This window comes from Colletotrichum chrysophilum (genome assembly GCF_026319265.1).
Source record: "Colletotrichum chrysophilum strain AFK26 chromosome Unknown scaffold_12, whole genome shotgun sequence".
NCBI lineage: Eukaryota > Fungi > Ascomycota > Sordariomycetes > Glomerellales > Glomerellaceae > Colletotrichum > Colletotrichum chrysophilum.
Window position 1 is genome coordinate 26,487 of NW_026517299.1, and position 24,615 is coordinate 51,101.

The 24,615-nt window shown below is 53.6% G+C and overlaps 6 protein-coding genes across 6 annotated transcripts; 3 read left to right on the forward strand and 3 right to left on the reverse strand.

Moving 5' to 3' along the window:
• Positions 1-947: 947 nt before the first annotated feature.
• On the forward strand, positions 948-1,948 carry COL26b_002385 (uncharacterized protein; the record flags this gene model as incomplete). The annotated part of the gene is made up of 2 exons (XM_053175306.1): positions 948-978; positions 999-1,948. The coding sequence occupies 2 exons, from the start codon at positions 948-950 to the stop codon at positions 1,946-1,948; spliced, it is 981 nt and encodes a 326-aa protein (XP_053040612.1).
• A 2,160-nt stretch (positions 1,949-4,108) lies between these two features.
• COL26b_002386 (uncharacterized protein) lies at positions 4,109-6,012 on the forward strand (the record flags this gene model as incomplete). The annotated part of the gene is made up of 2 exons (XM_053175307.1): positions 4,109-5,807; positions 5,864-6,012. The coding sequence occupies 2 exons, from the start codon at positions 4,109-4,111 to the stop codon at positions 6,010-6,012; spliced, it is 1,848 nt and encodes a 615-aa protein (XP_053040613.1).
• An 876-nt stretch (positions 6,013-6,888) lies between these two features.
• On the reverse strand, positions 6,889-11,778 carry COL26b_002387 (uncharacterized protein; the record flags this gene model as incomplete). The annotated part of the gene is made up of 5 exons (XM_053175308.1): positions 6,889-8,472; positions 8,522-10,084; positions 10,137-11,090; positions 11,142-11,245; positions 11,298-11,778. The coding sequence occupies 5 exons, from the start codon at positions 11,776-11,778 to the stop codon at positions 6,889-6,891; spliced, it is 4,686 nt and encodes a 1,561-aa protein (XP_053040614.1).
• A 1,418-nt stretch (positions 11,779-13,196) lies between these two features.
• COL26b_002388 (uncharacterized protein) lies at positions 13,197-14,297 on the forward strand (the record flags this gene model as incomplete). The annotated part of the gene is made up of 1 exon (XM_053175309.1): positions 13,197-14,297. One exon carries the CDS (start codon positions 13,197-13,199, stop codon positions 14,295-14,297), a length of 1,101 nt encoding a protein of 366 aa, XP_053040615.1.
• A 323-nt stretch (positions 14,298-14,620) lies between these two features.
• Positions 14,621-17,461, reverse strand: COL26b_002389 (uncharacterized protein; the record flags this gene model as incomplete). The annotated part of the gene is made up of 2 exons (XM_053175310.1): positions 14,621-16,252; positions 16,307-17,461. 2 exons carry the CDS (start codon positions 17,459-17,461, stop codon positions 14,621-14,623), a joined length of 2,787 nt encoding a protein of 928 aa, XP_053040616.1.
• Positions 17,462-20,611: 3,150 nt separating this feature from the next.
• On the reverse strand, positions 20,612-24,330 carry COL26b_002390 (uncharacterized protein; the record flags this gene model as incomplete). The annotated part of the gene is made up of 5 exons (XM_053175311.1): positions 20,612-22,409; positions 22,460-22,528; positions 22,577-22,648; positions 22,703-23,978; positions 24,045-24,330. 5 exons carry the CDS (start codon positions 24,328-24,330, stop codon positions 20,612-20,614), a joined length of 3,501 nt encoding a protein of 1,166 aa, XP_053040617.1.
• Between the last annotated feature and the right edge of the window lie 285 nt (positions 24,331-24,615).

Consider the following 24,615-nt stretch of genomic DNA (forward strand, 5'->3'; position numbering starts at 1 on the left):
TTACGGCCGGCTCAACGAGCTATCAAAAAGGTGGACTGGAATAGAGGGCGGTGATGAGGAGCTTGTCAAACGTATCAACTCGTATACCCAATGGAAAACTTAATGAAATGATACTTAGACAATCGCCATTATGCGCGCTCACTCGTCAGTTTCTCTACAGCACAAAGCGTAGTACATGAAATCATATGTCATGGATGGATTGCCGGGTCCTCCGGATCCGGAAAGCCTATGAAGGCTTTCATGGACGGCGAGGATTTTTTTCTTGAACAGCTGCCAACGTCTGAATCAATTGAAGGAAAAGCCGTGGCAAGAGGCTTATGCAAAGTTGCCCTCCATCGTGAAGGATTGAATCAGACGACCTCTGGATATTCCCAGAGCAGCAAGGCTTTCTTCCTACTGACTGACGCTAGGCATGTCCCGACACTGTGAGGAGGAACGTCGAATTGAGAAAATGTTAGCGAGAACCTGTTTCTACACGGCGGAGCGCGCTTCTTGCGCGTACTCCTTATCCGTTATGCTTACACAGTAAGCATAACGCCATTTTTGACACAGTGTAATGCTCCAGCCAGTTAACGAACATGCTTAAATTACATGCCGCCGAGACGATGTCAGAGGTCCAACCCGTCGAAATGATACGGAATTGGCCATTAAGGAGCACAGCAAGGATCCGATCTTTCTTGCCGTTTCGATACTGCCGCATCGCACATAGTACTACATCAAGGGCCAATCGTTGTGAAGAAGACCATGGCAGACACGGCTAGCTCCACCGCGACACACAACAGGCCCAGGACCCGGCAGAGGGTTCACAAGGCACCTCCGTCCTTGCAGGTACCAGATATTGAAGAGGACGCCTCAGAACGGAAAAGAGTCCTCAACGTATTGGCTCAGAGAAGATACAGTAAGCTCACCGTTCCTCGCTTCTTCTTCTTCTTGGGTGCGCGCGCCTCATGAGCACGTTTGCCCTGCGCGTCTGGGCACGTGTGACTGATCTGGAACAGGGGAGCGCAAGAGACAAACCCGTCTCGCGAAGCAGAAGCAAGGGAGCGGCTCAGAAGCCCAACTGGTTGAGACAGTTGCTGACCGCCCTGCCGTTCCTCGTCTCCAAGACGTTGCCAGCCCGATTGTTCAGGCTGCAGACGATTTTCTGCCCCTCAGAGGTGGTGCAGGGGACGCTAATGCGGCGGCGTTTGGTCTGGACGCGGCTGCGGCCTGGGACGGCGATCTGTCGGATGTGACTGACATGCCGGGCAACTTCATGTTTGGCACAATGACTCCGACGATGCTGGATCAGGGGCTGGGAGGCGACGTGGCGGTGACAGCTTCGTTCAGCTCGGCGTCTACCATCGACCCAGCATCTCTCATGAGCAGATCGGCGTCGTCCATGTCTTCGCCTCCCACCTCGCCCGACTTTCCCGACAGCTACCTGCTACCAATGAGTGACCTCAAGGTACTGAAAGGGCTTCTTCGGATCGCGACCAGGCTCGGATCCTACTCGGTAATGTGGGACCCTGCGGCCAACTCGCCGTTCAACCAGGGAGCTGGTACGCCGGCCGAGCTGCTCCCCGAGACGTGGAGACCAACGGCAACGCAAGCTCTTGTGCCCCATCATCCGATCATGGACTTCCTGCCGTGGCCGGGGGTGCGGGACCGCATCATTGACTTGTTCAGTCTACCCGACGCGGCACGGCCACCGGCAGCCCGGGGCCCGCTTGGGCTGGTGAACTTTGCTTACGACCTGGAGGATTCATGTGAGGGAGCGCGTATCTGGGGGGCCGACCCATACGATGCAACGAGTTGGGAAGTCGGCCAGGCACTTTTCCAGAGGTGGTGGTTTGTCTTTGATAGAGCTGTTATAGACCAGAGTAATAAGTGGCGACGGTTGAGAGGCGCCGCGGCTTTGCAGCTGCAGACCGGAAGTGTGGCTGAAGAGGTGTCTGATGGCAGTTGAGCGAATTGTGTGTGATAGACCTACAATAGTTTACCTGTCTCAAACCATGTGATCTTTCAGCGGCTTCGCTAATTAGCTTGTTGGACGGAAAACGCGGTGCTTGCGATACTGCCGCGGCTGACTTCGGAGTGGTTGCCACACTTCTTTTTCACGGAAGCCAGGCAACAACAACTTCACCGCATGAAGTAGAAAAGGCAAGCCGTCCAGTCCAGGACAAGAAGCCGTAGCCGGAGAATGGTTAGCAGCGCGACATGCAGCACGCAGGTAGGCGGGCTAGTGCATGGAGTTGCGGGTTGAGAGGAGCACGGGAGGAGCTCATTGGCCTTGGTCGGAAGCGAGCGTGGGAGTGGGTGATCGGTTGAATGCAACTCGAAACTTGTAAAGGCAGAGTGTCTAGGAGTGAGAAACCAAAATTCCCTGTGTCTTTTGGTTGTTTCGAGAAACGACAGGTTAGGTTGGGCTGGCGTGCGCTGAACTGGAGTCCTGGACTTGGGTGCGGGATTTCGGTGCTGAAGCCCTTTTTGCGTGTCGGATTCGGAAGCGCAAAGGGCTCGGGGAAGTCGGCCGTCATGGAACGGAGGTTGGGGTGGCCGATGTATCAAGAGGGCTCCCGATGGCCAACCTTATTGAGAGAAGCATGAAGATAAATCCCATGGTGTCTGTGACAATGTTTTGTTTAATACGTCACGCAAGCGACCGACTGACAGTTGCAGCCGCGGGATTGTCCCACGAGCCAGGGATGAGTTGCCCAACAACCTTTGCGGCGACTTTTATAGTTGGTTTGACAAACGTGGAGGTTGTGCTACTCAGGGCGCCGGTTTCTGTCCGTCTGAGGATTGCGTGCTTCTGGTGTTGTCGATTTTGAGGTGGTCTCTGCGCCGTTCCCCGGACGGTATGTAATGCTTGAATGCGTACAGCAGTTACATACGCTGTAAACAGCCAATTGCAGGAGCCGTTCGCCCCCATCACCCATGAACATGTGTCATTGATAGGAGAAACAGAAACAGAGACGGGGAATGGAGGGCAAGGGAAGAAAAAGAGAAAAGCGAGTATCTGGAGCTGGAGACTTCCAGTTTGTTGGAGAGAAAACACTGACCGGAGGCTGGAGGTGGCCGACGACCGCTCCGTGCACAGCGGCCCTGGTCCCTGTTTCCTGACTCCAAGGTTTCGGGGGGGCAAGAGAACGTGGCGTCATTGGCGGAAGGCTTGGACAGAGGGACCTGCCTCAACTGCCTCAACCGGGTCTGGCGGTGAAGCAGCGTACTGAGGCGGTCACCGCCTGCCCAGAGTTCCTGTTTCCAGCGTTTCTGCCGCACATCCCGCAGGAAGGTACGCGACTAGGGATCCATGATGGAGGGGTAAGATACGTACCGAGGGGAACCTTAGGTGCGCTACGTACTCGCAGCGCTGCAATTAATCGCCAAAGCGGGGCATCGACCCTCCATCTTCGGAGCTCAGCAACGTACCTGAGGTAGGTTGGTTCAAGCAGAGACGCAGCGTTCCTACCTACTTGCTACCTCAGGTACCTCGCGGCACCCTTACCCACGCTTCGCTGTTAGTGGCCGCTGCCGCTCGTAGTGGGGGTGCAAGCGGGAAAATGGTGGGTGGTTGTGCTGTGCCACTGGCTCTGCGCTTCACTCCCAGGCTCCGGGACTCTTTCCCCCAAATTTTCCAACTTCTCTCCATCTCCAAACCCTCTGCCAGACGTCCTGATCCTTTGAGTTGCCTTGGAGTTTTGGACTGTGCCTTCTTGCAGATCCAGGGATCGGTGCCAGGAGAGAAATTCACACGTCTATTCCGAAGAGATTGTCTAGTAAGCATTCACCCCTAGCTTGATTCTGTCTCGCTGCTTCGCCCTCCTGCCATGCATCTCTCAACACGCCTTTTAACCCCTCGAACATTCCGTCCCTGCAGCCAGCCTCTCCACCCCGCCTCCCATGTTCTCCCTTCCCATCTGGTCTTCACACCACGTCTAAATAGCCTCAATTTCATCCTATACCTTGTCGGTCGTCTGCGCGTGTTGCGTGCTATTCAATTGGATCTAACGTCTTCTCTTCGCAGCACCCCACGAACCTAGAGAGCCCTTTGGCGGCCGTCATTTTCCTCTTCTGCTTCTGATCCACCCTTCACACATCACTTCAGTACCACACCACAGTCAACATGCACATCAAGGCTATGCTCGACGAGACCCGGAGGACGGGTGAGCCCTCCTTCTCATTCGAGTACTTCCCCCCGAAGACCGCCCAGGGTGTTCAGAACTTGTACGATCGTATGGAGCGCATGTACCACTTTGGCCCCAAGTTCATCGACATCACATGGGGTGCCGGCGGCCGCATCGCTGAGCTGACCTGCGAGATGGTCCTTCAGGCCCAATCTATCTACGGCCTCGAGACTTGCATGCACCTGACATGTACGGACATGGGCCTGGAGAAGGTCAATGACGCTCTGCGCAAGGCTTACAAGGCTGGCTGCACCAACATCCTGGCCCTCCGTGGCGATCCCCCAAGAGAACATGAGAAGTGGGAGGCTACCGACGACGGTTTCCGCTACGCAAAGGATCTCGTGAAGCACATCCGGGCCACCTATCATGATCATTTCGACATCGGCGTTGCTGGCTACCCTGAGGGCTGCGACGACAACAAAGACGAGGAGCAGCTGCTGGACCACTTGAAGGAGAAGGTCGACATGGGCGCCAGCTTTATTGTCACCCAGATGTTCTACGACGCCGACAACTTCATCCGATGGGTTGGAAAGGTGCGCGAACGCGGCATCACCATTCCCATCATCCCTGGCATCATGCCGATTGCCACCTACGCCAGTTTCCTTCGCCGCGCCAAGCACATGAACTGCCGGGTTCCTGACGACTGGATGGCGGCTTTGGAGCCTGTCAAGAACGACGATGTGGCTGTACGTGAGATTGGTAAAGGCCTCGTGGCAGACATGTGCCGGAAGATTATTGCCGCGGGTATTCATCACTTGCACTTTTACACCATGAACCTTGCACAGGCCACGAGAATGGTGCTTGAAGAGCTTGACTACATGCCCTCTTCTGAACGCCCTCTGAAGCACGCTCTCCCCTGGAAGCAGTCGCTAGGTCTCGGCCGTAGGGAGGAGGACGTGCGGCCCATTTTCTGGAAGGGCCGCAATAAGTCCTATGTGCTGCGCACGCAGGACTGGGACGAGTTCCCCAACGGTCGCTGGGGTGACTCTCGCTCGCCTGCCTTCGGTGAGCTGGATGCCTATGGCATCGGACTGACAGGTACCAATGAGCAGAACCGCAAGAAGTGGGGCGAGCCCAAGTCAATCAAGGACGTTGCCAACATCTTCGTCCGCTACCTCGAAACCGAAATTGACAATCTCCCTTGGAGTGAGGCTCCTCTGACCAGCGAAGCCGACGGTATTAGGGAGGAGCTCATTGGCCTCAATAAGCGTGGCTTACTCACAATCAACTCGCAGCCTGCAGTCGACGGCGTGAAGTCATCTCACCCGGTTCACGGCTGGGGTCCGCCGAACGGTTACGTCTACCAAAAGGCTTACCTTGAACTCCTGGTTCACCCCGACTTGTTCCCGGAGATCGTCGCTCGCATTGAGAAGAACCCCGACATGACGTATTACGCCACTACCAAGAACGGTGCTCTCACATACAACGCGTCTAGCGACAGCCCCAACGCTGTCACCTGGGGTGTGTTCCCAGGCAAGGAGATTGTGCAACCAACCATCGTCGAGGGCATCAGCTTCATGGCATGGAAGGACGAGGCCTTCCGTCTTGGCACCGACTGGGCTCGCTGCTTTGAGGCCGGAACTCCCAGCAGAGTACTGATCGATCGTATCATGAACGAATGGTACCTGATCAACATCGGTTAGTTTGAATGACTTTGGAAACATGTGTTAGATTAAGCTGACTTTGCTCTCCAGTCAACAACGACTTCCACCAGAAGACTGCCCTTTTCGACTTGCTGGATGGTCTTTCCGTCCAGGAATACACCGATATCCCTTCTGAACCCAAGGCGAATGGGGAGACGGAACTGCAAAACGGCACCACAGGTGCTGCTGTCACCGCTTAGGTGACCTTTGATTCTTGTTCAATTTACTCAACCCCCTTAACAAAATTATTAAGTATGCATCATGAACGGCGTTTTCAACAGGTCAAGGATGGAAAAAAGGGGGCTCAACTTGTGTTTTTTCAACAAAAAGACACTCATACCGAATTCGTCAGGCGATGAGTTCAAACCTCACATCACAGCGCAAAAGCCTCGGAGAAGGGAGAGCGGAACGGAATTGGAAGGAGCATGCATACAATCTCAACGATACCCCCAACGGACTATGAAGGTTTTTTTTCCCCCAACGAAAAAAAGAAGTCTTGGAAGCTACGACAAGAGCTAGGAGTTTCAACACGGGTCTGTTTTATATACAAAGATGAAATTTTTTTCTACTTGGTTTATTTCACGTTTAATAGCACCTCGCATGCTATGAAATGCGAAGAGACGACGGCGAGAGGGCGGAGGAGGATTGAGAGAAGGGAGTTGGAGTGATGGGGATGGATAGGGCAGGAAGGAGGGCGGGGATGACTGGCTGGCTAGAACGTGGCCTGTCCATTTAGTATTCTTGCAACAAAGCCGAATCAACTTGGGCTTGACTGTTTGCCCCCACACTCACTGCTGTCTTGACGACTGCTTGATATGAACAATCGAGACTGTTCCAAAACTGATGGGTGGACACAAGTCAGATTTGATCCATCTGGCAAGGCCCAGAATCTCGCGTGCTTTAAAGTCAAAAATTGAGATTGCAAGTCTGCCGCTGTCTTTCCGTATCTACTTGTTCGTGCCTACCTCGATGAGACCGTCTCACCACGCACGAACCTCGAGAGCAAACTTGGACTCCGTCATTCCCCTTTCCTAGAAATTCCCTGCCAAATACGTCCCCCCCTCCATCCCTGCACTTTATACTGCAGTGCCATGATTGATCGCCCCGGTCTCCTCGCCTTCAGTTCCCTTGCAGTCGCATGCAAACTTCTTCTTGTACTCATCAACAGACAGGCCATCCAACTCAGCAAGCGCCCGCTCTGCACCTCGAACCTTTGCGTATCGTCCGCTCTCCGCCGTAGTGTGGTATCGAACCTCTCCATGGATAATGATCCCACAGAGCACATTGGTGCCGGTAAGAACGCGAGCCCCTTCTCCTGCCGGGGGTGCAACCTCGGTCGTCATGATTCGGTACTCTGTGCACTTGAACTCCTTCTCCATCAAGTGGCTGAGTCTCGTAACGGGATGCTTCTTGGCGAATGAGTCGTAGAGCGACATGTCAGTGAAGAACGGTCGGATGTGTTTGTCAAAGAACTTGCGGACCTCGTTGTAGTCGTAGCCCGAGTCGACAAAGACGGCACCAACGTAAGCCTCCAGCACGTCGGAAAGGTACTTGGGCGAGTGCTTGACGTTGATCCAATAGTCTTGAGAAAACATCCCCGACTCGGCCTCAGATTCCGCCTCTGCCATTGCCAGGTTGAGCGAGGACACGTACTCTTCCTTTTGGCTCAGCATCGCGGATGTACCCACCAAGATATGCTTGTGAAGGCCAAGCTTCACAGACAGACTGGCGAGGAATTGATTGCTGACCATGGCCATTTTGTGCTCTGTGAGCCACTGCGGGTCTGCGTTGGGGAATTTGTTGAAGAGAAAATCGACGCAGACCATGTCAAGAAGCGCGTCACCCAAGAACTCCAAACGCTGGTAGTCTGGCAAGCTCTCGTATGCCCTGGGATACGAAGGATGATGGAAAGCACTCCGGAGTAGAGCAGGAGATTTGAACTTATATCCCATCGACTCCTCGACTTGCTGGGCCATGTCGCGCTGGATTGGGGTTGGCTTTCGGACCTGCCATTCAGGATGCCGATACCCAGCGACGTAATCACCCCAGGAGGTCATCCGATGGGTCTTCTCCTTGACCATGGCGGTCACAGCACGAATGGCCATGTCGTAGTTGTCAGAGTCTGCGTATGAAAGGTACGCGGCGCCGATGAGAGCCTCGCAGACATCAGCGATAGACTTGTCCGCCAGAGCATGCTTGTTCGCAGGCTGACCCTGTTTGCCCCTCATCAATTTCAATCCCTGGGGGTACCAGCTGCGGCGGTCGAAGCTCTGAGACCGCACGTATTCTTGAAGGCCCCTATCAACTGCCTTGTTGAAAAGATTCTGATTACAGATGAGGAGCATGCGCTGGACGTGGTATTGGAACTCGTCATCGTCAGGCTTGGATGTGAAGATGGCGATCGTCGTGGCCATCTTCAAGAAACAGTCACCAAGAAACTCCAACCGTTCGTAGTTCTTGCCCATGCCGCTCTGAAAGTTGATCTTTTCCTGGTCATGCTCGTCGCTGTTGTCGGAATCTTTCGTCATGGCTTCGAGTGCCAGGTCCGGGCGAATGGTGAGATTCAAGTGCTTGCAGGCATCGAGAGCGATCATGACAGATTCCATGCGATGGATAATGGCCGGGAAAGCAAATGCCAGAACTACTGTCTCAATTGGAAGCTGCGAGTGTTAGTCAAATCCCTACATCTTATGATAGTAGAGCACTTACAGTTGACACTCTCAGAGGCTGCAAAATGACATAGCATATTCTGGATTCCTCGGTCGTGGTCTCGATGAAATCGTCAAGGAGATTTCGTCTCAGAGAGACAACTTCGGCTTCGATGACGGGCTGGTCTTGACGCCACGTGAACTTCTTGCGGCTTTTCGCCCAGAGACTGACGCTGTATTCGGTAATGTTCTTCTCGACGTTGGCGTCTCGCCATGATCTGTGGCCAGGGTCGGGGACTCCGTTGGGAACCATGTCCAAGGGCTTCATATCTTTTCGAACACCACGCAAGTATAACTTGCGAGATCCTGCATAGGGATCGGTGACGAGCTTGTCTCTGAAGAAATCATCTGGCGTGGTTGCGTCCCAGTCCAAAAATTCCTTGCCTTGCGTGGAGCGAAGATGCTCCCAGTCAATCAACGAAGCTGGATCGTCGACTTCAGAAAGCTTTGCCGAGTGATAGACTGTGGCAGGGGCAAGAAAGTACGGCACGTCAGTAATTGGGGCCTCGAACTGCTTGCTGAAGACGTCTTTGAAAATGCGTAAGGTAAACTCTTTCAGGGCTTCGGAGTCTTCTGCAGACACCCGGATAGGAGTGGGCAAGGAAACGGGATAGACATCTGACTGTTGGTCATTCCCAAAGAAGAGCGGGATGGGAGGGAGGTCAGGAAGCATCTCTCTCGTGACAAGAATCAAGGGTCTTGAGTCCCGGCCAACGGATTCGGGATTGCCCATCCTCAGCACCGTGACGTAGACCACGTCGACCGGGCCCAATCTTGACCAAATATCTGGCTTCGAGCGCATCCTGTACTCTGCCTTCTTGTTCGAACTGACCGCAAGTCGGGCGTTGCGCATGACGGGAAGCTTCTTGACGAACACCGGACGCAGACGGTCATCGATGTACTTCTTCTTGATCAGTTCCTTGCACATCTCAAATGCTGCCGAGCAGCGCGCGTCTTGTTTCGTCGAATGAGGATTTCCGGCCATTGTTTGAATCGGGGACCTTGGCGGCAGTTGAACTTCCGCAAGAAACTTTTGGCCTTCATTTACAACCACGTACTCTGGCGCAAGCACCTCGTCATTAGATTGACGTAATGAAGAGGTGAAGTTGGAGAGCACCTCTAGGCTGGACATCCACGTCAATGTTGCACCGGTGGACGCAATGACATATGTCTTCTTTTGTGCTTCACCGTGAAGAAACAAGGCTGTCATGTCGACTCCGGAGATCTTCTTGTCTTCTGGCAGAGCTGTGCAGAATCTGCGCATCGTGACCTGGTCGTACTGGGCTTGAGCCACTGTTCGGGTATGTCTTCCGTTACCACCTTCGATGAAGGTGAGGTACTCTGATTCCGCTCTACGTGCGCGGCCTTTCGACTGAATGTACTGGATCGCAGACCTGTACAGATCAAAGCGAATGACCATACTGCAGTCCGGAATATCTATTCCTTCTTCTGCAACCTGCGTCGCAAACAGGCAGTTGACTTTGCCGTGCCTGAACTTGGAAATGGTTAGGACTTGTTCTTTGAACGACATGTTGGCTGCTCCAGAATCGGGCCGACTTCCAATCTGCCAGGAAAAGTCAGCTTCAAAAATAAATAGATAGCACAGAAGGACTTACCAGAAACTCGGCGTTGAGGAACGGAAGTTTCGTGGCCTCTTGGCGGAACAAGTCGGTCAAAAGCAGGGCTGTCAGGCGCATGTCAACGAACACAATGCACTTGTGATCGGTGGGCTTGGAGAAACGCGCTTGAAGTTCCTCCCACAGACGAAGCACCTTGGTTGAAAGGTGATCAAGTGTCGGCAAGACTTCACTGAAATCGTGATCCTTGACAATCTCTCGAAGTTTCTGCACGGCTGCCGCCTCCTTGCCAGTCATGTCGAGGCCATAGTAGGTCATGTCAGTTCTGTTCGTCAACCGCAAAATCGTCGTGTCAGTAAGGAAAAGCTTCCAGAGTCGATCGGACAGCCATGGTCCAAGGAACGATGTTGCTTGGCGCGCAAAGAAGAGTTCCTTGCCGAAGTGGCAGTTGTGGCGGACAAGTCCAGCTACCTTGCGGTACAACTCTGTCTCAAATGGCATAGGTAGCATGCCGTAAAAGACATCTTTTTCCATGATGTTGCGCGCGTGGGCTTTCAACGAGGTTGAATCCTCCGGTATGGTGGCGATCTCGCTATGTAGAAGACCCTCGAGGCGTGCAGCGGCAATCTTGACATCGGTTTGAGCATCCACGGGCGAAGCGGTCATGCCGAATATTTTTGGCCTCTTTTCCATGTCAGGCTCTTTGATGTAGTAGTCCTTGATGATACGTGCGTACGGATGGTCTTTCTTTGTATGATGAGCTTCGTCGAAGATGAGGAGGTTGATCTGATCCATGCGAATGTACGAGTGCGCCAGACACTTTTGCAAGATGGCCGCCGTGCAGACCACAACCTTGTTCTCTTCAAATTGCTGCGCCCAAAATTCGTGAGACCACATCGAGTCGAGCATGTCTCCGCAAAATCTGGCCACGCTATGTCCCAGATTGCATTCGAGGACAGCATGTTGCTGGAACACAAGCGACACTTTGTCGACCTTGTTGGGAGTTAGTTGAGCCCTAATGAGCAATGAACATGCATCACTTACCAGAAAGAAGGCAATGCGCCTGGGCTTGCCTGCTGCACGGTCCTCAACTTCGTTCTGGAGAACGTGTTGCAGTAGCAAAGCAGCTATAAGCGTCTTTCCAGATCCTAGATACTGGTTAACACAACTAACAGATAGTGGCCGTGGCTTGAACCATACCGGTGTCTAAGACTGCGATGATGTTCCTCATCTTCGCCCTTTCAAACAGCTCAATCTGATACTCACGAGGAGCACTAATGATCTGCTTGGTGTCCTTCATAATAAGTCCAGCCGCGGAGAACTCGTCCAAAACCTTCTCACGGCTGTCGTCCAAGTGGACATTTCTTGTGAAATTCTGCAGAGTTGCGAGGTCTGTTCTTGCCTTCTGGGAGATTGTCCGAGACTGAGCGGGGTTTTGGTGCCACTCGCGGTACACATCTTCCTCCTCATCACTGTTCTCATTGTGATTTTCGTTATCTTCACCCGTGTCTCCGAAGACCTCTGATTTAGCGTCATGAAGAACTGCGGATGACGGTTGGCTTTGAGAATCAACATTTGTTGACTCTGTGTTCTGAGTTCCAAGAACTGATGTAGGTGCTGGTCCGGGGGTTTCTGCAAGGCAGTCGGTCAGGACAACCGGAGCTTCCTTCTTGACGAGCATGTTGGTGTCTCGGAGTAGGGTCTCTGATTTTGGCGATTGTGGTGAAACAGAATGTCCGGAGATATGTCGTCCTGGACGATACGCGAGATGGTGAGTGGGAAGGCTCAAGAGGTTTGGGGTTGAAGAAGTGATGCGTGCTCACCTAGGTTGCGTCGGTATAGGAAGGCACAGGCGCCTACGTGATGGGAAGGTGGTACTCTTGCTGATTCAAGAATACAGCGTGCTGAAAGTCGAAGGTGGTAGAGGGCACAACTTGTGGGAACTGCTAAAGTCAAGAAAGCCCCAAAGGAGGGTGGATGTGGCTTCACCCAGACACGGTGACCTATGCCTCAGAGTCTCTGAAGAACTTGTATAGCCTCAGGCCACTGAGGTGGTTTGTGGAAGGGTGAAAGGTAGAAGGCTGTGGAAGAGGAGGAGGTGAGAAGGAGACCTGGAAGAAAGGCAGCAGCTTAAATAGACCAAAGGGTCCCGAGCTGGTGAAGTCGTCGAGAAGGAGCATTCAGCACTTAAGAGGAAGGCAGGTATGGGTTGAAGAGGGGATAAAAAGGATTCACGAGTTGAGGCAGGAGTTTCAAGAAGAGAAGGCAGGAAGTACCCTGCCATACAATGTGAGGATACTTTTCTGGATTACGGGAAGCAGCATATGAGCAAACAGGACAAAACTAGTTAGAACAAAACGAGCCTATTGTGGTCCAATGGCTTCAAGGAATACATAAATTCTTAGGTTACCTCTGCCCACCGGGTGATTCTATCAACATCCTGCTTGTGATGAGCCAGTGTCCATTGATCGTGATCAAGGTGCAAGTTGAAGCACCCCTGCAAGACGTCCAACGAATAAGGGAAAGGGGTCTTGAGCTTGCGCCATTCTGGCGAATATTGTAGTGACATGAAGAAGGAAAGGAGTGGAAGAACATGCGAAAGCTTGAGCATGTAGCAATATGCCTGATTCTTCTAATAAACATCAACTGATACATACATACCTACCTACACTGACGGGTGGCACGTCTGCTGAGTTCAAGTCGTCCATCCTAATTCCATGCAGGGCCAAAATGTAGGTAGTTACATCCGGACCCCTGCACTTACCCCACCACCTTCCCCTGTATGGAAATTAGATAAGATAAGAAGCTAGACCCTGGAGCGGGGCACCCAACAGAGTGCCGTCGCCATCAGAGAAACGTCTGGTCGCCATTATTCTCGTGATACACCTGCCCAAGCAATCAAGATCCTGTTGTCGAGTACTAGCCAGCTTAGTTCAAACCGTCACACGCCACCATAAGACTCGGTCGCCACTTGGAGCTTACACGGGATCAGCGCCTCCCGAGACCCGAGGGATATTTAACTCGTGCGCCTTCGTGTTTCCCCCCCCCAACCGCCGCTCGAACGCACCCTGACGACCTCGCCATCGTTAGATCGCAAGAATGTCCGACGACGATCAACCCCAGACCTTAAAATCAGTCTTCGCATCCGCAGAGAAGAAGCGGCACACCCTCGAGAACTCTTACGAGGCTTCTTCTCCCACCTACCACGATGACTTGCGCACCGCAATCGCCGAGTACGAGGCCTGCCTCGAGATCGTCTCTCGCGCCGCCCTCTTCTCCCCCAACGAGTTCCTTGAGGATCTTCCGACCTCATCTCTGCCATACCTGATGATCACATCTCATCTCGCCGACCTGCATCAGAAGGCTCCCTCCCGCCGCCCCATCGAGCGCCGGGTCAATCTCGAGCGCGCCCGCGAGTCCTACGAGACCTTCCTCGGACTCCTCGACTCCTACGACCTCCTCAGCGAGGACAACAAGAAGCTGTACTCACGGTACACGGACGACTCCGTCGCATTTTCCACCCTGGGAGGCGTCGACCCCGCGAAGCGCCGCGACACCAAGATTGCCAACTTCAAAGCCGAGCGGGCGCTGAAGCAGCGGCTCGAGACGCTGCGTCGCGACCCCCGGTACCAGGACGATGAGGGCGACGACGAGATTGTGCGGGACCTGCACCTCGCGCACGCCGCGTATGCTACGCACATGGCGTTTCAGGGCCTGGAGGGCATCAACCGCGAGCTGGAGGTTTTGGCGCAGGCCACGGTACCGCTGATGCCGTCTCCGACTTCTGTCGAGGAGGACAACCGCCGCCGCGCCGAGAGTCGCACTGCCGAAGGCTTCACAGACCGACTGGAAGCGCCGCGCCGGCTGCACAGCATGTTCGGTCAGCCAGGCGGCCCTTTGCTGACGAAGGAGGGCAAGCCACTGCAGCCATTCACCCTCGTGGGCAATAGGCAGGAGATGGCCGCCAACGTGTTCCGGCCCGGTCACAACCTGCCGACGATGAGCATCGACGAGTACCTGGAGGTAGAGCGGGAGAGAGGTGGTATCATCGAGGGCGGGGGTGACGCGAGCTGGCACCGGCCAGAGCCGGATGAGGACGACTTTGACAAGGCGGACGAAGAGACGATGAAGGCGAGAGCCTGGGATGAATTCGTCGAGGCGAACCCCAAGGGCTCAGGAAACACGCTGAATCGGGGCTGAGCGCCAGCGAATCTGGGTCGGTGATTGGAGTACATATAGGAAGGATGGGAGTTTGCGCATAGATCAAAAGGGAAAATACCACGATTCAACGCCACCAGCTCACTGGTGAGCCATCAATTCAAAAATTAAGACGTCCGCATTGACATAAAGTAGCCCGTAATGCCTATTTGCCTGTTTGTCATTGACTTTCGTCCTGTTTCCTGAACCTCAAACTTTTCTCGTGTTTACAAGCGTATTTATCTCGATGATGGCACACCCAGAATATTTATTGCCCTCCTTGACGCCAAAAAGTCCGTAACAAAACCTTATCCCCGATTACTCCCCTAAACCATGATTAAATCATCGTCTCCCTCATCCGCAGAGCAGACAGATAGTGTAGCGATGACCGACGGCGTAGAAACAGTCTCTGTGCCGTCATTGTGCAAAGCGGACAGGCCGCGACTCTCCGTCGCGGACCCTGCAGCGACGATGTACTCAGGGGTTACCTCCCTAGACCGACTCTCTTCCGGCCCAATCTCGGTCATGACTTCATCCAAGCCATCGACATCTTCGTCTTCAAAGTTCAACGTGTCGGCATCCGACTGCTCAGAAGTCTCGTCGAGCACGACTGCACCCACTGCGATAGATTGTCCATCTGTAGGAATGGCGTACTTTGCGTCGGTAAAATCGTACCCGCCATCAGTGAAAGACTCTGAGCGCATTGAGACATCGTCGGCTATGACCTTGCCTCGATTGAAGACCGTGGATATGCCGTCCTGGACATCCACACTACCGGGTCCTACGCTACTGCCCCCTTCCAAACGCAGCTCTCTCAAGACGCTGCTCACAGAACCAGCCGTGCTCGACGCATCTGATGCAATCGAGATTCCAGTGTGGTAAGCCGGTCCAGGCCCTGCCGGCCCATATTCGGCTGGGGGAAGAGATGGCTCAAACACACCGCCCGTGCCGTCGTCGTTTCCACCGGCCCAAAGAGGGAGGAACTTGTACTCATTGTTCGTCAGGGTCAGTAGAAGATGACCGGTCATATTCATGGGGATTTCAAATCCGATGCGAACTGAATCCTGACTGAATGGGTAGAGGAGCGACTTGAGATTTTCTTGGAAAGACTCCGGATCGAAGGCGTGTTGCGAAACCATCAACGCTCCCCCCGGCCCAAGATTCAAGACTGCCCTCCAAGCCGGATCGCGTCTGAAGGAAGGATGACTGGTGAGTACATTTTGCGTGGCGATCCACAATTCGGTGGCCAAATGATAGAAGTTCAGGTTCTTCGTTCCGACCGTGAATAAGTTGAAAGTCCACGTCAAATTTCCCCACTTGTCCCTAATATTGTCGTATATGAAAGGACATAGTGCCTTTTGGACGTCGTTGAAGTAGTTATACGTCAATTCAAAACGATTGAAGTGCTGGATATCGACGTAAGTCGCGCGATGATCGTCAATTCTGTTCAGCCGGTCGGCGTCCAGCAGTTTGCCGATTACTTCGATGACCACCTGGGTTTTCCAAACCTTCTTCAAGGCTTCGGCCAATTTAATGGCCTTCTCCTTGGCTGCTAGACAGGTCTGATCGTCGGGAAGGCTCGAGAACATGACGATGAGCTCGTTCAGGCGAATCCACTCCGGTATTTGCAGGTCATCGAAGATGGTGTCGCTCATCAATTGCTTTACAGGCCGCGAGACACGCTCAACCATGGCTCGAGCAGCATGCTGAATGAGGTTATTGAGATCGTCGCCGGGATCGTGACGTCTGCGGCCAAACACTGTGTAAGTGGCGGCCTTGGGCACTCCATTGGGAGCAGCAGCTTCTTCGATGGCCAACTCATTGACCAGGATTCGGAATGCAGAACGGGTGACATCCTCTGACTGTAAGGCTACACCAATCTGTAAGCTTTCTTCAGGAAGAACTTCAATGAACATGGTATTGTTAGCGCTCATGAGCCATTGAAGAACCTGGTCACGCTACGCTTTTTGTTAGCAGAGTCTCCCAGGGGCGATGTTTAGGAATGGACTTACGACGACATGCGTGCAATCCAGAATCTTCGCGACAGCCACCAAAGTCCAAACTCGAGGGGCAGAGTCAACAAGGACTCGCTTGTCGGAAATCATGTACATCAGGCGGAGGATGTTCACGCGGTGGCGGACAGCGCAGTAGTCAGGAATCCGACGCCATGACGGAACCGGCTCAGGTGTTAGATCCTTCTTGGACTTCTTCTCCAGCAACCTAGCAGCGGCTCCTTTGGTGGATGTGTATGCCCTCTCCGAGGACTTTGCAGTCTGTGGACCAGTCTCTCGTAGGCTCTGTGCGATTGCTGTCTCGATCGCGCGTTCCATTGCAACATCTGTCTTCTCTGTGATCTGACGTGAGACCATGCCGTTGGGCGTGGAACCTGGCTTTGCCGTTGCAGTGGCCTTATCACTGTCTTCCGGCTGAGGATCCTTCCAGCAACCACATATGTCATCGTGTCCAGAAACAACGTAATCGTCAGTGCCGTACTTGTCGTACGCCATCCACCAGTTTATGATGCCGGGTGTCAGGGAGACTTCGGTCATCTGGAATACGAGATCGTCACCCTCAGATGGTGGGGTCAGATCGAGGACGAACTTGATACCGTCGGGGAGCTTATTGACCAGCTTTCGCCGACGCATAATGCGGTATTGGTACGTGGGACTCAGCATTTCAGCAAACTTGGATGATCCGGTTGCCTTGAGCTTCTCAGAGTGCATGCGAAACTCCACCGAGTTCCAGGCATAGACGAAGCAGTCGACATTATCGGCAGGCTTCGTAGGGGCCGGGAAGTCAACAAAGACCAGGGTGTCTCCGTCTGAAAGTTCGTTTCGAATATCATGAATAAGGAACTGAGAATAGCGGCGGCGCTCGACATGCGTCATGTCGGCCTTCAGAGTGAAAGCGGGTTGGGAAGTCGGCGCGTAAACATCTTCCTGTGATCCGGACCCGTTATCGAGGTCGTCCTGGAGGTTGTCGTGCGTAGTGTCGGCGTCCTCGACGGTATCTTTCGTATCGAAGGAATCATAGATATTGACCTCGTCGGTGTTGTTTGCGATGCCATGGTTATCATTATCGTGGTCGGGAGCGTATTGATCCCAAGAAGAAGGGAGATCGTCACCCGACGGTGGCTCCATAGGAATGCCTCTATCCCAGTCGTCCATTTTGAAGACGACGTCGAAGGCGACAGGAGGGATGCTCGTGAATGTGCGAGGTAGTTGGACAGCGGGCGCCTGGTAAAGTATGCCGATGTGAGCAAGCGCGGAGGATGCAGCAGGTCTGTTGCAGAGGCCCGAAACGGATGGTGATGCGCAATCGATGAAGTAGAATATCCGAGAGAGGAAGAAGGAAAAGAGGTTCAATTACTTGAGGCGTCTTGGGTGTCGTAAATGAGGCGCACCGGGTGGTAGAGAGGTTGCGCAGCCTTGTCCAGGCAGCAAGGCCTCGAGGAGTCAGATGTTGATGCAGGTGAGTCTACCTAAGGCTCCTGTACCCGGGGCGTGCGGCGGGAGTCTTTCAATGGGGTCGCAAAGGTTGAGATCAAACGAGAAGGAGCTACTTGGGTAGATTTCCGAAAGGAGCTTGTTAGCTTCCAACGGCCAAGTCACCAACAATGAGAAAGTACGATGATAATGCAGCCAGATGGTGAAGGGGAGATGCGGCGGAGGGGTTGTAGAAGTGAGGTGAAGCATGCCTCACAAGTCAACCGACTTGGAGAAGGTACTTTTTTTTTCTTGTTTTTTTTTCCGGGTCGTGGCTGTTCGAGCAGGAGGTGAACACAAAAAGGGCATAAGCAGATGGAAAGGAAAGGCAGGCTTGGCAACCCGTGACCCTGCCTGGAGCTCGGTACTCGACATGGAGTTCAAGTAGAGGTGGATGGTGCTTTGGACCCTCCTCCTCTACTTCAGTGTCAGCGTGAGACTCAACGTTGATTCGGTGTGGTTCGTTCTCCCAAGAAGAGCAGCGGCCACGTTTAGGCCGACACGTTGGTGGCCGAGAGTTACACTCTTCTTGTTTGGGAAGAAGATGAGAAGAGCAACGTACTACGCAGTAGTATCCAGAGGAATCTTAAGAAAGTCTCGTGCGGGCCCTCTTGATCAATGACAGTTTCAGCCAATGTACAATTTTGCTACGCTTTTGGAGTCGTGAAGTGATCGTACCAAAGTCCCACGTCAAGTACCTGGGTCTCTTACCCACCTTTGGAGAGACATTCAGCACGTAGGATCGCGCCCTCATTTGTTCGTTGTTGACGTTAGGAACCATGGAATGAATGTCACTGCTGCCTGCATGTCCCTGCCTGCCTGCCACGCCTGCCTACCTACCTTACCTTCCGAGCCAACAGTGGGGTAGCGGCAGTCATAAGGTAAGGTAGCCCCCGCCTTCCCGCCCTGGGTACCCATAGCGGGGAAGCTTCACCTCGGTGCTCCTACCTAGGTGCTTCAAGGTGAAGTACCTACTAAGTAGGTAAGGTAAACAGGCACCTCCAGCTGCCCGAAGTGCCTTCCTGATAGCTCTCCAGTCTACCTAATTACAACCCTACCTTACCCTTACCTTCGCACGCAGAACATAGCGAGGTACTCCCGTTTTCCGCTTTAGCCGTCACTCCCGTCGCTAAGTGAGAAGAACACAATGAGCCTCGGAATTCATGTTCAGATAGGAAGCCAAAGCGACATTAAAACCAGAGGCTTCAGGCAAGGCTCCAGCTACAAAGCTTCCGTATTCTCACAACAGTCCTTCGTGTTGGTCTTAGCGTACATTACATAACATTATCTTTGCTAATGGCTCTACATCATTATTCTACCACCTCAGCTTCCCTGCATAGCCTTTTGCTCCCCTAGCTCCTCGACCAGGCGTCGGCTGAAACCCTGTCCAACTCTAAAACTCGCCTTATCATTCTTCGCATGGCGTACTGGCCCTTAACTTGAGCGCGCGAGTGCCGCCGACCGGCATGAGCTTCATGCCGTCTTTCTGCGATAAGAAACCACGCGCAGTTAGCTCACGTATCTTTTAACCAGTATCTCCCGTCGAACTGATAGCTCGTCAGGATTGTGTGGCATGGCCATATATTCCATCGCCCAGCCTCAAGCCACGTCGTATCCCTTCTCACAACTACCCTAAGCTTTCCTAGCCCGAAATCATGGTCGTGTGCCGTCCCCCACTGCCGTCTCCCCGAACCCGCCGTCTAGAAACCAAGCAAACCCCGGCCACAGTAGTCGTTCATTTGGGTTCGTTCTAGGCGTCGTACAGGGGCCGTAATGGCACTTTTCGTGCGTTCCCCAAAAATTAGGTAATCGTCATGATACAGTCGAGTCGTCTAATCCAAGACACCAAGCAGCTCCCTCCCGTTTCCCCAACAAAAACGAGTGCCCCTCCACCTTTGGCCCCAAGATCTGGAGCTAAGCTGAGGTACCGAGGACGTGGAGATCTACTTAATGCCCCCCCTCCCACGCCTTCACACGTCGGAAGCAACCGGTTTATACGCCTACATTGCGTCTGGGAGCTGAAGTTGTGACTTCCCCACCTCCATCACCAATATCGTCTTGATATCTGCCATCATGGATCCCAAGCCAGCCATGCCAAGTCAGATTCGCCCTGGCGTGTAAGTGTACTGTCCCGTCACCTGCCCTAACTTCCGCTTGCCGTACGATATCCGCCACCCTGGACAGCATACTGACACACCGATGCAGACGTCACCGCGGCGTGCTTCTCGCTGCCATTGCTGTATCAACTGCTATAGTCGGCATCAGATACCAAGCCAACTCCAGAAGAACAAACGAGTTAAACCAGCGAACAACTGCCCCTTACTACGTAACTGTCGACAGGAGCGGCGGTGGAATCTGAGATGGCACGCATAGTCATCACGTCTGAGCTGGCGATGCCTAAGGCTTTGCTCTTGTGTCGACGCCCTGTTTTGGTGGCGGTGGACGGGATACTATTGCTCACAGCAATACAGTTCTGTGTGACTTGACACGTCCAGAGTAGTAACTCGGAGTAGTGTTCCAGGGGGAATGCAACGAGAGAACGGAAGACAAGAATGAATTTTCGTACATATCAATACAGGAGACTGTGATGACTGGAGGGAAAATGACCTCGAATCGATCCTGGCGCAAACTAAAACACCATCATTACTCCATCTACATGTCCAAATGCAACACGCAACCAGCTCGCGATTTATATGCGACTTGACTTAAAACAGGTCGAACTTCCAGAGAAAACCTCTGGTTCCAAACGCCCCAGCGATGCGACAATTACCAGCTGTGACTGAGGTATAGCGCGCCAGAAAATGCCCAGCAAATCAAAACGCGTCTCCCCTTTTACATTGAGCTCCTCTTCCCTGGCGCCATGCTCTCGCTATCGGAATCATCGCCAGACGAGTGTGCGACTTCCTTGCCCTTCGCTTTTGCGCTCAGCAAACCCACCTTTGGCTCCAGCATGCTCTTCCGACTAGGAGGGCGCTTGCCAGTGGTTCTCCTGACCATCTTGGGTCTCTCAGCACCTTCTTCCTTTCTCGCACCAGCAGGACTTGCCAACCCAGAAAACTTCTGGAGTTCTTCACCTGATGAGTTGCGGCGTGTAGTCGGGGCAGTCGAGTTCGAATTCGTCTTAAGCCCGCGCAACTCCCTGGCAACGTCGGCGAAGCTCTCTTCCAATGTCTTCATCCGTGCCAACACGAGCTTGCTCATACGGTTGCTATCACCGGAATCTTGACCGCGTCCCGCTCCGTTGAGTCGTGCGTCCTTCATCAACGCCATCGCCATTTGAGTTTGGAAGCTCGACGGCATGCCTCCCGTCGGGTCGTCAGGTGCTATGTTGTCCGACAAAATGCTCATGTCAACCGAGGATAGTCGTCTCATCTGGTTCGGACGGAGCCGTTGGTCGATGCCCGTGAGCGCTGCTCGGTTGGGCGCAGTCTGAGTTGCGTCCCTAGGTGGCAGTATAGGCCTGGGCCGTGTGTTGGTTGTCACGTATGTCTGGCGGCGCGGCGAGCGATGGCCGCTAGTCGCTGCCGGCTCGACCACCGCAGCTCGACTAGTCTGCACGCGCGCGCGAGTGGGCGGTGGCTCCGGTGACGAATGAGAAGACGAGCTAGGCGGTCGGCGCAACTCCTGAGGGGCGTATAGGATTGTGTTCGTCGACATTGTTCGACTGTGAGGTATGCGGCGTGCTGAGCGAGGGGTAGCGGCGATGGATGGCCGGCCGCTCGAACCAAGTGATGACGATGTAGGCGGAGCAGCTCTGAAACGCTTCGACATCGGCGTTGTAGTGAAGTAGTCGTCAATCTGCGTCTGGTGAATCACCGGGCCCCGACGACTCTCGCCTGCGTTTGTTGCGATGTCCTCCTCTTCTTCCTCATCATTTGTGACAAGCTCATCATCACCGTCAGCGTCCGTCTGCTGGTTCTCTTCTTCCTTGGCCTTCGTTGCCGCGGCTATCCCTCGGAAGAAGGAACCGATGGCAGGCTGTGACGTAAAATCTGCGGGATCGCTTGCAGCCGATCTGATGTCTGATATTTGACGAGACCGCTGGGATCGAAGCTCCCTCGAGAGACTCAATCGACGATGCCAGTCAGGTCGTATGCTTTGGCCGCCTTCCATCGTCGGCCACTGAGGGACCTGGGGAGAAGCGTCGGCATCATCGGCCTGATCCATCCAGTTACGGATGGCATTTTGCGTTTTCCGTCGTTCATGCCGTCTCTGATTTCGCAACGTGGTGATGCCAGGACCACGCCGAAACACTTCCTCCAGAGCGTGGTCTTTCTGGTAGCCGGTAACAGATTCCTCGCGAACCCGCACATTGGGACTGAATAACGCAGAGCGAGCCGAGGGATCAGCGAACGAAATGGTTCTATCACGCCCATGATGGTGGTTTTCGACGAGATCCGTTGGCTCGAACATTGATGGCGCCAGCCAATACTTCTCATAAAGATAAATTGAAAAGAGGAGAGGAAAATGCGTGACCTTGATGATGGTCCTGTTCAGCCGGACAAAATGCTTCAGCGGCATGCAATACCGCAGAGGCATGAGCAACCACGCGAATATGTTTCCTGGCGCAACGTAGGAGAACAAGGCATCGTTCTTGACCATGGAGATCGTGTTAATGGCGAAGAGAAATCTAGATTGTGTAAGTAGATTGATTTGGCGATGTAGACGGCAGGGACCCACTGATGCTCTTCCCTGGCATTGGAAGCGATCTTCATAAAAGAGTTGGTCAAAACGGTAATCAGGATGGTGCTGCTTTTATTAGCTGGAGCTGAAGAAAATGGACGGGACTGGGCTTACACGACAACGAAGTGGCAGAGAATCAGGAAGAAAGCCATGAGTCCTCTCTCAAGCCAGTTATACACGGGCCAACTGCACAAAATTAGCAACGAAGACACAGGTGGCTGTGGTGGCCTTGTGACTTACACGTCCCAGGCGGCGGGAGTGAAGCCCATCAATATCTGGAAGATCTTGAAGGCTATATCCGCCGCATCGTTGTTACTATCTGCAAGGGTGAAGAAGACGAAAAAGCCGCTACATGCGATGAGAATGAGAATCGCAACAGCGGCAAGGTCGACTGCCATCAAACGGAATGCAATGAGCAGCTGGGAAAAATACGGGTAGTGGTCCAGTACACTGAAGATACGGGGCAGCAGCAGAATGGCATTCGCCGCGAGGACATCGTACGCGGAATCGTTCCAATGCTTGGGATCCACGAGGAACACTCCGTATACACGCATGAAATAGTAGACGATCAACAGAACCAGGATTCCCAGGTCGAAGACGTTCCAGAAGCTCATGATGTAAAGTGAGAAACCCTGCTCGTTGAACCCAACAAGCTCATCCAGCATGAACCCGGCACTCCAAAACCAAAAGATCAGCTCCAACGAGCTGATGCGGGCTGAACGCTGGGAAAGGACAGCGAGAAATAAGCCGATGAGCACAAGTAGCGATAGTGTCGAAAGGAAGAATCTGTAGCGGGGAACCCGCAGGCGGGAAAGCTTGAACAGAGACGCCTGACGAGGATCGTAAAGAATAACGCTCCGTCTGCCTAGCACAGATTGGTTCTGCTGCCCTTCCTTCTGGTTCTGCCCACCCAAAAGCGGCGTCCGCGCATCTGGCAACCCCTGGACCGGAGAGGGTGGCGGTTCGCGGTGTAAGCTGTCTTGAGACGAGTAAAAGCTGATGGCACCGTTCCAGATGGCTTCTAATTGTTGGACGACTAAGGGATGGGCGAGAAAGTGCTTGGCGGAAGCACGAATAGCGACTTCTAGGGTGGAAGTTCGTGCGGCAGTAAGGCGTGCCTTATTTTTCGGATCGTTCTTCGGTGCATTCGCGGGCTGAGCCCCAGGAAGTCCTTGGAGAGGATAGAAGTCATATGAGAGGGCGTCGATAAGTTCGCGAGTGTTGTACTCCTTGAGGAGCTTGAGTGCCAACAGCTCACATACCAACGCCCTAGTGTAACTTATTCCAGCATTGCCTGGGTATAACTGGCCTTCCTTGTTGAACTGTAAGCAATTTGCCATGAGGCAGTAGAGAGTCGCGCGGTTGAACTGCTGAGTCCTGATTTGTTGCTGCATAGGCTTGACCAGGAACTGAGAGACCTGCGGCGAGCGTATCTGATCCCATGTCAACGTCGTTTCGGTTCGGGTCTGAATGATGATGCGAATCGCGTGGGTGATGCTGTAGATAGGCAGGGAGTCTGCGAAGTGGTTGTTAGTCCGAGTTGATGAGACTTGGGGTCTAGCCAAACGACGCTCTAGCTTACCGAGATATGACTCCGAGAAAAGAGGAAGGACAGGCATGGTACGATGGGGAGGGTCCTCGTCATCCACGGCGTCGGGATCGTCCCCAGACTGTGCTAAGCCATCGTCTTCCTCCTCTTCTTCCTCCTCCTCTTCTTCATCCTCGGCCTCAGTGAAGTCTGCTACCGCGTGTCGTGATTCGCCATAGTGGCGATAAGCTGGTCCGGGGGAAGGCGAATGCCTATCGTGAAGTCGGTCAATGCGACGACTGCGATTGCTCTGCTTGGGTCGCAGCAGAGAGGAAAACATTGTCCAGTCGGAGTGAGAGATGCAGCCCGCCGCCTTGTGTTATTGCGTCTCACAGCGCCATGGGGCGGAGACCAAGCAAGACTGTATGGAGACGCGATGTGGGAGGCGGTTCGAGAGCACCGGAGGGATAGGGGCTCAAGTTTGGGTTGCCGTGGATGCGAGAGGCCGTCGAGAGCACCGGCAGGCCGAAGGAGGCGCGAAAGAAGGTAGAAGGAAGTAGGGGAAGGAAACGGCAGGTCGAGCACGGGAGTAAATAAGAAAGTCAGTGTCCAGACTCCAAAATCC